We start from the raw sequence: 13,585 nt of genomic DNA on the forward strand, positions 1-13,585 counted from the left end.
AAATCCCATTCAAATGAAACGATGAATGGCCTTTAAAACATTTTTAAAATGTAAACAAACGGAATATGCGACTGAGGATTCCTGGGTCAATTGCAATCTAAATTAATAACGATATCAAATAATGTTGATATCAACAATTAAGACGTTTTATCATGTTTATTAACAATAGATCATGGCATTACATTCTAGAAAAATACCTCTATCAAGGCCCTCCATATCAGCTTTGCAAGTAGGTCAGTCGACAAACATCCATAACTCTCTTTGTCCATCGCTTGTCTCTTTTGTTTTTGTTTTATACGTGTCTTGAGATGTTTACGCTAAACGTTCACGTACAAGCGTCCTTTTGAAAGGGTCCACATGTTTAAGAGCCAAGGTCGACCAAGTTTGATGACATAGGGTTCAGTATAGTGTCGTGTAATGAATGGTGGTGGTGATGCACGGAATCAGCACTAGGCACTGGGATGGCGCTGGGACCAGGTGGAGGTGCGAGGCCGTGGAGGGACTGAAGTCCGGAGTTTGACGTGAGGAGCAAGGCCGGGCTTGACGAGGTGTGATCTGGAGTACCAGACGGCGTTTTATCGTCGTCCGAGCTTCCTAAAATAGTCTTATTTCCATTCATGGAAGACGTTAATGGGTTGTGACTGTTTGTGTTCGAGTTCTCATTATTCTCCCTGTGAAAATGAAAGTGAAGAGTTAGGGTTAGAGCTTTAGTATTCAAAACTATACACTGTAAAAAAAATAATATGATCAATAAGTTATGAAACATGTGTTTTTTTTTTTTTTACATTGCTTTAATTCATCAAAATAAGTTAAGCAATGTTCAACTTTTTTATAAGTTATACAAGATTCAGCTAATTTTTCAAGTCAATTTAATGTAATTTAAGTTGAAATTACTTAAACATCCAAGTTAATTTTACTTAAATTAAGGCAGTAACTTTCCTTTTCTTTTACAGTGTATGAGGCTATAATTAACATTTATGTCTTTGACATTGCAGGAGCAACTAACAAACAAACAAACAAATATGAACATATGTGGTTAACATCGGTTTCTTCTTATAATAATAATAATAATAATAAATGTCATAGGCTAATTCATAAATTCGTTTAATTCTAAAACAACAATTAATATTAGTAAAAGTTGAAGACAGTTGGTTCTGTAGGTGTGAAATATTAGTGTAAATACTGTGTTAGGAAAAAGCATATTAAAATCAATAAAATAAAATAAAAGGACATTTTTAAAAAGTAGGCTATGTGCCCATGAATTAGGCTAGCCATAATATACCCCTTGACACAAATATAGGGCATAAACGATTTGTGTACATGTATGTGTCTTTATCAATCATTTGTTCTAATTCGTGTCGATATTAATAATTTACAATAAAAAACGTTCAAGCATATTAGCGAGCTAATGCAGGACAGGCCCTAATCATTTATTAATATGGGTAGGAAATAAATCGTCTAGGTTAAGAACCGTGCCCGCTACTGATTTTCAACCACAACTTGTCAAGTAAAGATTCTTTCATAAATTATTAATTAAGGATAAAGAATCGGGAAACGTACGAGATATTTTTAATGGTTTACACTGTGGTTTCAACTTGACTACCTCGCCTACGGGTGAAACAAGACACCCGTTAAGAAGGAGATTGCAACTGCACACATTCTAAACAAGAATCTACGTACAGATAAATCTCACAATCTGAAGAACATTCCAATTAATTAAAAATGGACGATTTCCCCTGAAGTTAATTACACCATAATACACACATTACGGTTTTTGTGCAATTTTTTAGAAAATGATATAGCCTAAAAATGTCGTTTAAGAAAAGTAAGCCTATATTGTCAAAAATAGTAGGCTATTGCTTAATAACTATATAAAGTGACATTAGAACTAGAGAACAAATGACATTTGACTGTGTGGCTATCAAAGGGAATTTTCTTTTATACAAGTTTCTTATATTATAGCTCACCTCTGGCTTAATTTCACGGCATGAATGAATGCATTCCACGTAAAGAATGCTTTCTAATTACGTTTAAACACATAGTAATAATAAACAGTTATTTAGCTGCAGACTATAGACCCGTACCTTTCTTTAGCCTCCGCTGCTCGGTCGCGTTGACGTCTGTTTTTAAACCAGTTACTGACTTGTGTTGTTGTTAGCCCCGTTGCCTCTGCTAGTTCCCTCTTCTCCCGCGGGGAAGGGTAGGGGTTATGAGTGTACCATTCCCGCAGCACACTCCTGCTCTTTTCTTTAAAGCAGTAACTTGTCTCCTCGCCGTCCCAGATGGAGCGAGGGAGCGGAAACTTTCTTCGGACGCGGTATTTCCCAACAGCCCCAAGAGGGCGGCCCCGGAGCTTCTCAGCCTCGACATAATGCGCTTTGAGCCACAGCTGCTGCAATTTCGGATGGTTGTGCGGAGAGAACTGGTGGCTCTCGAGAATCTTATAAAGCTCTCTGAAATTTCCCCTATGAAAAGCGACCACAGCTTTCGCTTTGAGCACACTCTCGTTCTTGTGGAGATGTTCGCAAGCCGGCAGAGACCACAAAAAGCGCCCGAGACGTTCAATGTTTCCACCCTGCTGAAGGACCTCGCAGACGCACGCCACTTGCTCTTGCGTAAAGCCGAATGTTGGAAGCATAGACATGGTTTGTCACGAATAAACGTCCACTTTTTCTGCTTATGTCTATTTTACCGATGACAGCGACAGTTCTTCAACAGATTTAAAGTAAAAATTTTAGGACGACTTCTCGAGTAGACGAAATCAAATCCCACTCCTGGCGAAGAGAGGCACAAAACTTTAGATCCGTTCAAGCAAGCATAATACACCGTATATCCATCTAAAGCACACGAAAGAAAGTTGTTCCTCCTGCGCGAGTCTCTCGCCACCTCTTCTATGTCGTTTCAGCATAACGCACTCCCGAAGAAAGACCTCGCTCTCTTGTTTTAATAATATTATTCTAAGCTGGCAAGAAAAGCGATTATGTGAACTGTGATTGGTTGGTTATCTGACCCGGGGATGATGAGGATAAGACAATAGTTTTAGTCAAATTATTTGCCATGGTTACGCTGTCATTCAAGGTAACCTGATATGCTTTGAGGTGGCTCCTTGGGCTGGCTGACAGATTATTCCCTTCATTTAGAGCCCGCCCACCGACATCGAAATATAGCCTCGACTTTCTCTGTATATTACTTTTTTTTTACCCGGGGGTTTGACAGACACTTCTAGCAACCAAAGAGCGCTGATCTGTGAGGTAGTGAGGTAGCAGCAGTTGAGATGAGAGTGCCAGAGCAGGATTGCGCTCCAGACGCTCTCCAAACCAAGGACCCGGAGTCCATAAGTGGGAGTCCATAAGTGAGTGACCATACGCAGAAAATCCACCCTGCCTATGCAAACCTTTCACTTTGTAACTGCATGGTCGATCACACCAAAACTATTTCAACGTTTGGGGAACTCTCAAAAATCATTCACAGGGTCTCTCTAACTCTTTTGCAGTATCATTACTGCAATCAAATAAAGAAAATCACAATATGACACAATATTTTTGCAAGAACGTCCAGCCTACATTTATCCATTTAGTTTATCTTTCTGTTCAATTCAGTATAGCTTAATCGGACTAGTTGTCCTGTGTTATGCATTATTTAGCAGTTGTTGAAGATAAAAAGGGGGGTATGTTTCTCCATGTGCACACGCGTGGATGCCAGGCATTATGGACTAGAGTGGAACAGTGTTGGAGGGCGTTTTTAAGTATAGAGCGGTTTTCAAGGATACACATTAGAATGAACAACGATCATAGGGATAGGAAACACTGCGAGGGACGATTGTGCGGGTAAGACAATTTAGATTTATTAAAAATGCTGTTGACGAAAGTTAATCGAAGTAGATGTTCATGTACATTATATGCATATTTATTATGAACCAAGGCTATAGAGCATTGTTTTTCTTAAAACATATTTAGCGAAAGTGTTACAGCTCCGAGAGGGAGAGGCGCATATTTTAATGATGCCTGTTACGCACACCATTATTGGCATATCATCTGTCCATGTCTGTTGACTGAACTTTAACTCACCGTGTACCGTGGCATAGAAACAAAGTTCTGCTTTCATCAGGAACACTCTGATTTCAACTCAATGATTCTTGAGGCCACAAGAAAGTTAAGCAAAATCATATATTACATGAAATAAAAAAGCTGACACTGTTGAGACATGCCAGTCTTGTTATAAGAGAGAGAAAATTGCTTCGTTTAAGGTCTACTGTGTTTGCAGTTTTATACTGCACTGGTGCAGTGAAGGCCTGTGATGTGGCTTGTGAGTGAAAAAGACTTCAGAACTTATTCAAAACACGTCAAAGCATGTAACATTCTATCGTGGAAAGATTACAATGCTAAAATTCCCATCCACCCTTTTAACTGGCAATTTTGCGTAATACAGTCGCAAGCTACACTGGTTCTAAATATCCATAGGCTAACTGCACGTTAGATGCAAGTTCTGACGAATAAATGATAAACAAGTAATCAATGTTTGTGACGCATTTTGAAGACATTCTTGTGATCTGATAAATCAAGAAAACTAGAATCTTTTGAATTCAATAGTTGATATTTTGTTAACAACAACAATTATTATTGTTATTATTACACAAAATATAAAATATAGAATTAGACATATAATTAACATAAACGACAACAATCCTACAGATTACAGGTAAAATGTTTAATGTTGAATGTAATTAGTGTAAATGACTGTGATAAGTAAATAAAAAAATAAATAAAAGCAAAGCTATTAATGCCAACCTCGGAGACAGCCACTGCCCTTGGAAATTGATATGAATGTATCATTGTTGCACTTTGCTGTGAGGAAACATTTCTTATGTTACTTTGATATCCTTACCTGATCTATGTGGATCATTCCCTGGACACTGAAACTATTACCAATATATATGGTTGATGACAGCGAATTTAAGACTATTGAACCAATTGATACTGATTTACATAAAATGATAATCTATAAAATACACTTTAACACCCAAGGCTATAGTGAGCTTATCCAGTGATATACACAAATTGAGGTATTTTACCAATCCTTTCCATTTGTGACATTTGTGGTTAAACTAAAACAGTACAGTGAAGCAATGGAAAACACACATTGAAAGGATTTTGGATGCTTTCTGTGTGTGTGTGTGTGGGGGGGGGGGTGTCACTGACAGGCCAAATCAAGGTACTCGTCTCGCCTTGACACTGTTTGTAAACGGCTTGTTTCCACGGATCATTTTGATCAGAACTTCGAAGGACCTGCGCTGCTCGTCTGCACGGTGATTATTACAATGCTGATGAATGGGGATCGCGTTTCGTCTAATAGCCGCCCCCTGTTTTGACAACCTCCCACAGCTAACCGGAGAGCGCGCAGCCGCGACCTCCACTAATTGGACTGATTATTGCAAGATGTTTTTTCCTCTCTGGAAAGCGCAGGGTGGCGGCAGTGCGCGGCTGCTCCGTGGCTTGCACCACAAGACCTGATGAGTAACATTCTTTCAGACATGTCATGTTAAGCGGGAATAGAAAGAATTAAACCCAGACGTGTGGTGTCAATGTGCGGTTCGGTGGAAGAAAAACAAGACACCCATCGTAATTAAATATTGAAATAACGTTTCAGCGCGGATAGATAAATTGCATTTAATAATAGCCTAATAATAATTAAAAAAAGTGTGCACAATGCAATAAATCATGAGATAGGAAGCCCTGTAACACTTTCCAATGTACTTCTAAACACACAAAGACTACAAAACGAGAGAATAGGCCTATTTGATATAGGGAGTGACTAAAACAAGTGCACACACAATGTCTGTTATGTTTTCAGAATTGTACTTGTTTTATATCTCTGATCCATTTTTTTGCTGTTTGTAAAGAAAAATATTTTCTATGTTTATCCTTTTAAATTATAATGCTTAAGGTTGTGTGTATGGAACATAATCATTTTAAACTTGCATTTGATGACCACATGCATTAATGCACAAAAAAACGATTGTGTAACTAGTTAAGACCTATCAGTACAGCACATTTTACTAATTAGTAATTTTCAGATTTAAAGATTTCGAAAATAGATAAATATTAGTATTTTATTATATCAAGGTTTGAGACATATAGCCCAAAACATAAATCGAAACATAAATGTATTACAACACACACCTCCTATTAAACATATTAAAACTCACACAATGAATGTACATTTGATTCGGTTGGTAACGAAATTTATTATATGATCTAGATAATTTTCTATTGTAGGCCGATGAGATCCTTACGATGATGTTGCCATATGCAACAAGTGCGTTTCTTCAAATGCGGGCTTGGACGCGTAACGGATTATTGGTGATGTATGCAACACATTTGACCATTTTTGGCTGTTCCTGTACACTTAACTAGCTTTTGTCTTGACTTGAAACTATTAGAAATGTGTCTGGTTTATTGGTGCACAACTTATTGTGACTGTGTTCTCCCAGGAGACTGTGTCGTGCGCGCGTCTTCTGAACGGTGGCATTGGTTGTCTCTCTGATTACTCTGAAACGCCAGTTGCGCCAGTCTCTCAACTCAAGAATGCAGAGATACAAATGTAAGATTAGCTCAAAATAATATCAAGCTTAATTCGTTATGAAAATAGCAGAAATGATACATGATGAAATAATGAGCACGGCAGCGGAGAAAAGTTTTTAATCATAATAAAATCCTCTGAATGTAAATTATAATTACTGGAGCATAGAAGTGAAATAAATGGCAAGGCAGATAATCTTTAGATGAGACAAAAACAACAAAAAGTCAAAACAGGTCAATTCAATGCTGGCATTTCTCTTGATATTGTAGGACAGTATTTAAGAAAGAATTGAAAAGAAAAAAGGACCCTTTAGTCAATAATTTGACATTTATAGTTTTATAAAGATGAATGAATAGAAAAGTATTTGAGGTATCTCACTGCTTGGGCTGTGTGTGTGCAAAAACATACGTTTTCTGAAGCTTTTTTTTAAAAAACATTGTGGTATGAAGTATGGTAATATTTAATACATCATAGGCTACCTGATATCAGTAATAATATTGCTGTTATGAAGTGTTAGAAGTGTGTATCGGTAACAGAGGTCCCTAAGGACTATGCTTACTGTAACATTACTGTGATTATAAAACAATCAGAAAGTTGTGCAGATACATTCTGCGATTTACAATGGATTACATGACTGAATTTATATATAAAAAACCCAGCTGAATGCATATAAAAGTAAGTTGTCTCATGAAGTGAAGAGGTAAGACAGAAGGTGACATACATTAATGTTGTACTGGATGGTGTGATCCTTATATCTTATGTGCAGGTGTATCATGTTTTTTCTAATGTAAGCTATTTTTCCAAATGCATTTATTTCGATTATAGCTTGTGCTTGATGAAATTACCCAGACATGGCATTTTAAAAGTATATATACATTTTCTGTAACTATAGATAAAAATAATTTAAGATAATTTAAGATAAAAACAGCTGTATTTGTAGAATTACTCTCAGGCGGCAATATGAAATCACATATTGTAAAGATCGCATGGCAATTGTTTGCATTTTGGTTAGATGTGTGTACAAACGTTTACATATTGTTGGCTCTCGGTACATGACTACGATTTAACAGACTTTCAGGTTAAGGAAACGCCTGTAAAATGAAAATCTTTGTCTCTGATAGAACATTTACAATGTGATTGAGGTTATTTGCATTTCACTACTGCCTCACTATTGCACAGTAGCAAGAATAATCACAGATTCAGCATATACACCATTTAAAGGAATGTTCATAATTGGTATAGTTATTTTTAACTTATACATCTCTGTCTTGGAAAATGTGATATAACAAATTACTGGAAAATATATTTAATCAAATGGTAAACTAATAGTGTAATCAGTAAGATGTATTAAACTGAGTTTTAACAGAACTGGCCCTTTGAAAAGTGGCTGTTGGTTGATGCTGAGAGAGGAGGCTTTTTCCAGGGATTGTTTTTCTTCAGTTTGAATATAACTGCTTTTGAAGAGTATGAACATATGTTCATATTACTTGCCTCAGTTTTCCATGTTTCACACTTCTCCAGGTCAGCATTAGTTTCTATCAACACCAAGGTCACTGAAAGAAAGGTCTGATGGCTGCTGTTTTGCACTTGTAGACAATAGGGGATATGCAAGTATTTCATGCATTTCTTGTGTGTTATGGCATTAACCTTGTATCACTTACTACTACCTGGTTGTTAATTAATATAAGAAATATAAATGAAAATATAAGAGAGACAAGAGCACAATAAAGCGCTCCGAGGCAATAAAGTAAATGAGACTATAATAATGACAAACTTACTTTTAAACATTCTTAATGTGCGTCTTTTATTTTCCATGACTTCAACGAGAAAAACAAAACAAGTTAGTTATCTCTCAGAAAATAATTTAGGGTTAAAAAAATTAAATATAACACTATTTGTTTATCAAAGCCACCTCTGAATATAGAACTAAATAAACTGTTGAAATACTCTATGCTTTTAAAAATATATGCCAATGTTAAAGTAAAGTGTGTCAGAATAAGCACACTTAGTTAAATCAATTCAATATCTCTGATTACATTGCATGAAAGACAACTTAATCTAATCTAATGAAAAATGTCTGATATTTTTAAACACATCATAACATTATATGCAACAACATGTATGCATGTTTTTATTCCTAAAAAAATATTAAATAGAACACACCTACTATTTTACACCTACTAAATATACAGTATATATTTTAAAAAGGATACATCCAGCCTGTCTAAATATACAAAACATACAAGCCTACTTTAGTGTTTGCATTTGCTTATAATAATATCAATCAGGTGTAGTTTTCACAAGTATGTCTTTTGGCTGTAGGTGTGTGTGTGGTCCTAGTAAACCTTACGTTCCGGGTTGTGTTATGTGAAATGTCCCCACAATACCAGGCATTTTTGACCTTGTGGGGAAATATTTTTTGGTCCCCTTGAGGAAAACCGCTTATAAAACTTACAGAATTATGTTTTCTGAAAATGTAAAAATGCAGAAAGTTCTATGTGAGGGTTGTGTTTAGGGGCAGGGTTATGGGAAACAATATACAGTTTGTACAGAATAAAAATCATTATGTCTATGGTAAATCCCCATAAAACATGGAAACCGTATGAGTGTGTGTGTATGTGTGCTGGAGAAGCGTCTCCTTGGGGACAGTGGAATTAATGTCAACTGATTACTATTTGCAACATTACCATCAGTCCAGGCCACCCACAGACTCATGCACATACATATTAAATACACAGAGCTGATGGATGGCTATATGTGTCCATTCCAAAGGAGAAAGTCATTCCGTAATGTTTCAGTCACGTACAGTTATAATTTTCCCCAAACTAGACCTAACTTGAACCTTGCCTGTAATCATAGATGTGATTACAACTTTACAAACTATTTTCTTGTGCAAAGGTTTTATCTTTATCAAAGGTTTTATTTATTTTTTTCATTTTAAATTTGAATTGTTTTTAATCTGAAAATGTAAAATCTTAAAACTGTATTTCACAAAACTGTATAGACATAAACTAAATACATAGCCTTAGTCTTTTACAGTCTTTTTAATCTCCATAATAAAGCAAAACTGGTACACGATAGACACAATGACTTGTTGGATTGTTTATATTGTTAATGTGATAAATATTACCATGGTTTATATGGTAACTGTTAATTTAATCTGTGTGCTAAAATTAAGACATTTGTTAGTGGTTGGTACACAGACTGCAACTATACTGCCCTCTTTGTTAGTTACTTTTTGCAAGCACAACCTGGAAAAAGATTTCACTGATGATTTCTATTTTGTTTTGTATTTGAGATCAAATTTAGAATAAATGTACATTTCAGACCAAGCACACTACACAACTGTGTTCCATGACAAAAATGCGCGGATAAATGTCAAACGTTGGTGACAGATTTCATAAAATGCCTGTTTTCCTCCATTTTGATCAGATGGCAACTTAATCCAACCAATTAAAACTGTTAATATCATAAAGAGGAAGCAGCTACATCGTTCATTGTACAATGCAGTCATGCATTACTAAGCACAGTAGCACAAATACTGTGCAGGACAGCAACAACTTTGTCATCATAATTCATGAGTGTATAAGTGGCAGCTTAAGCAGACGTTTGGACAAGTGTCCTCAGCAGTTACGCATTAAAGAGGACTTTACACCCACAGGTCAGGGCAGATAAAAGGCTTGATGGTTGTAAGATGGTGTCTTCAAGAAAGAAGTCTCTGTATATGCTATAGATGATTAAGAGAGAGTGAACAGCTGGCCTTACACATAATATTCTTCATTATAATTTATTTTAATGGTCCCTGTGTTCCCAACATTCTGTTGACAATAAGTAACTTTGCTACTATATGTCAACTAACTCAGCAGATATAAAGCACAGTCTACTCTAACTCTTTATTGTGATGATCCTCCAACAGACGTTCTACTGACTTTAAGTAACTTTGCAACATGTAAACTTATTCTAACCCTACCCTACTCTAATGAGAGTTAGTAGACATGTAGGTGTGTTACTTATAGTCAACAGAATGTGTCAAAGGGACCATCAAAATAAAGTGAAACCATTTTGATAATTTAACATAATTGTAATAATTTTGTGATCCTCCACTAAAGAAAGGCATTTGAGAAAGTTGTGAAAAAGAGCAACAAATGTCTAATTTGATTATGACATACCAAATTAATTTCAAGATTTAATAATGCCTGTACAATTTATCTCAAGTAAAATGATTTATTTTATCTATATAATTTATCTCCCACACATAAAAATCCTCACTGTGTGAAAAAAATCATAAATGATTAATTAAAGGGATAATTCACCCACAAAAAAAAAAAAAAAAAAAAAATCTGTCATCATTTACTCACCCTCAAGTTGTTCCAAACCTGTATTTAAACCTGTATGTAAAACCGGTATTTAAAATGTATTCAAACCTGTATGCCTATGTAAACTTTCTTTCTTTTACTGAACACAAAATATGAAATTTTGTAGAATGTTGGTAACCAAACAGTCGCTGAAAAAATACTATGGAAGTCAATGGGTCCCATGCATCAACAAAACATTTTTCTGTTTTTATGTTCAGCAGAAGAAAAAAATTCATACAAGTTTGGAACAACTTGAGGGTGGGTAAATTATGACGTTTTTCATTTTGGGGTGAACTAGGCCTTCAAGATGTAGCCTGTGGAGTTATTTATGTTCTTGTATGAAGCTATGACCGAGTATCAACTACAAGCATATAAAAAAAAAAAATGAAAGGAGAGCATTTGGATATTTATTGTTGCCCAGCATGCTTATGGCTTCCTGCAGACCCCTGCCTGAGCCTCACCTGAGGGAGAGGGGAACGGGGGTCATGATTCTGGTCTGCCGAACAGCCGTGGCCCACGCTGATATACGCCAAAGCCATATTTACATCAACTACAGTAATATTATCAATAAAAGCAGAAAGAAAGGCACCTTGCAGTAACTCAGTTCAGACAAGTGTCTAAGCAGCTGTTCAGAGGCTTCCTGGCATCTGGGGAAGGTTTGGTCTGCACTAGAGGAGATGTACAGTTACAGCACAGAGTTCAGAAGCCTAGGCTAAAGGGGTAGTTCACCCAAAAATATACATTCGGTCATCCTTTACGCACTCTCATGTCATTCAAAAACTGTACTTCAGTGACTTTCTTGTTTCTGTAGAACATAAAATTGGTCTATACAATGAAACTCAGTGGGGTCCAGTGTTGTTTTAAACCTCATTGACTTTTATTGTATGGACAAAAACAGTTAAAATGTTCCTTAAAATATCTGATTTTATTTTCCAAGGATGCACTGAACAACACAAGGGTGAGTAAATGATGAACGAATTTTCATTTTTGAGTGATCTATCCCTTTAACGGTATATGGCTTTTACACTTGTGTGGATACTAAATACAAAACATCAATATTGTCCTCTAGAGACACTATGGCTTTGATTGCAGTGCCTGTAGTAAGTTACACCTCACAGAACTGTTGAGTCGGCAGATTACAAGCTATAACCAATACTGGTATCGACATGTCTGTATTTGTTGCGATAACCTCACAGTCACGATGAGGTTGACCTCTAATGTGATACGAATAGATCAAATGGATGCCCAATGCTTCCTGATTAGGTTCTGAGAGGAACTTTAATATTCAAAGAGGGAAGTGAGTGGTACTGGGTAAATTTTAGGGCCTCTAATGGCCAATAAAGCTGGATGTTCCTCTCCCACCACTGCAGTAAAACACAAAGGTGAAATTATTGAGAGTTAGTACATTCTTGCGTCTTTTAGAGGGTCAAAGGGGTTCAGAGTCAACATGCCTATAGAACACGTCTTCATCTTAACCCTTGACAAAAATCACTTTTCGAAGAAAAAAGAACAAAAAAGTATGCAGACAGAGTGCAGGCCTGCACATTAAAACAATATATATACACCCAGCCGTGTATGTGGGACTGTGGCTTTCCCAGCTGACCTCTCGGTTACAGGCCAGATGCTTTCTGCATTCGTCCTGTTCTCCAGTTCCATCCTGATATTTCCTCTCCCCGTGTTTGAATAATAATCCTTAAGCAACCAGAAAATTAGCATTCGCTTTCCATCAAATGTCTTCCACAGTTTCCTTTATAAAAATGCACAGTCTAACTTTAGCAACACTTCAACAGTATGAGAGTGGGAGGGGGGCGTTGGGTTCATTAACGTTCCTCTGAGCGAGAGGGGTAACTGTCCTTCTAATGGTTTCCTTGGATGCCATATGTCCTTCACGTCAGCTAAGATTCTACAGTTACAGTTCAGGTTAGTGTGAAAGACAGACAAGTTGTATAATAGGAGGCCTTCGGGCTTTTTAAGCAGATCTCACCAGCTTGCATTACCATCAATAAATTCAACCCTGCAATAGTGCTGACATAAATTAGGGGCCTTGTTCTCCTGTAACTGTACTTCCAAAGGTGTCATTGGTCAGAGGCGCATTAGCAACCTTCTGCACAGCCTTGCAGTTCCGCAATTAAACAGCCACTTCTTCAACAAATGCCTCCTCTTCTTGGGTCACTGATAGCGAAAGGCCCTTAAACTTTATATTCCCTGATGGAGCGGAAAAGCAAACACAACATTGGAGTTTGACGCTTTGGCAAACTCATTAATGCTCGGTTCTTTTCAAGGGGCGTAAGAGTGTTTATTGCAGTCGTGGGCATTTGTAGCATCAAGGGTGTTATTTGCGTGGCCTGGTGCTGTTTTCGTGAGCTTGTAAATGCCTATAGATACAAGGGTACTAATTGGTGCTTTATATAAAACAACATTAATATGCCTTACATTTATTTTCCTTGAGATTACATCTTCAAAATACCAATTTGATTGCAGCAAGATAGGACTATCAATTATGTAAATAAAAAAAAAAAATCCTGAACTGCTTACAGTGTCAGTACCATCAATTAAACAATACATTTTTAGACTCAAGAACTGAGCCATTATCAAAAAAAATAATACAGAATCAAATTGTTAAATTACAGCCAAAAAAGTCAAACGGCAAA

At 36.5% G+C, this 13,585-nt stretch overlaps 1 protein-coding gene and 1 long non-coding RNA gene across 2 annotated transcripts in view; one reads left to right on the forward strand and one right to left on the reverse strand.

Annotated features, from left to right (window-relative positions):
* Positions 1 to 312: 312 nt before the first annotated feature.
* On the reverse strand, positions 313 to 2,730 carry six2a (SIX homeobox 2a). Its single transcript, XM_056265520.1, has 2 exons — positions 2,085 to 2,730; positions 313 to 671 (listed from the first exon to the last, which is right to left on the reverse strand). Exons 1-2 carry the CDS (start codon positions 2,642 to 2,644, stop codon positions 362 to 364), a joined length of 870 nt encoding a protein of 289 aa, XP_056121495.1. The 5' UTR covers positions 2,645 to 2,730; the 3' UTR covers positions 313 to 361.
* Positions 2,731 to 3,723: 993 nt separating this feature from the next.
* Positions 3,724 to 13,585, forward strand: part of LOC130099720 (uncharacterized) — a 34,176-nt gene continuing 24,314 nt past the window's right edge. Inside the window, exon 1 of the long non-coding RNA XR_008808441.1 lies at positions 3,724 to 3,827. This is a non-coding gene — a long non-coding RNA (uncharacterized LOC130099720). The remainder of the gene's footprint in view (positions 3,828 to 13,585) is intronic.

The sequence above is a fragment of the Rhinichthys klamathensis genome, unplaced genomic scaffold (assembly GCF_029890125.1).
Source record: "Rhinichthys klamathensis goyatoka isolate OS25496 unplaced genomic scaffold, OSU_Roscu_1.1 h1tg000235l_1, whole genome shotgun sequence".
Classification (NCBI taxonomy): Eukaryota; Metazoa; Chordata; class Actinopteri; order Cypriniformes; family Leuciscidae; genus Rhinichthys; species Rhinichthys klamathensis.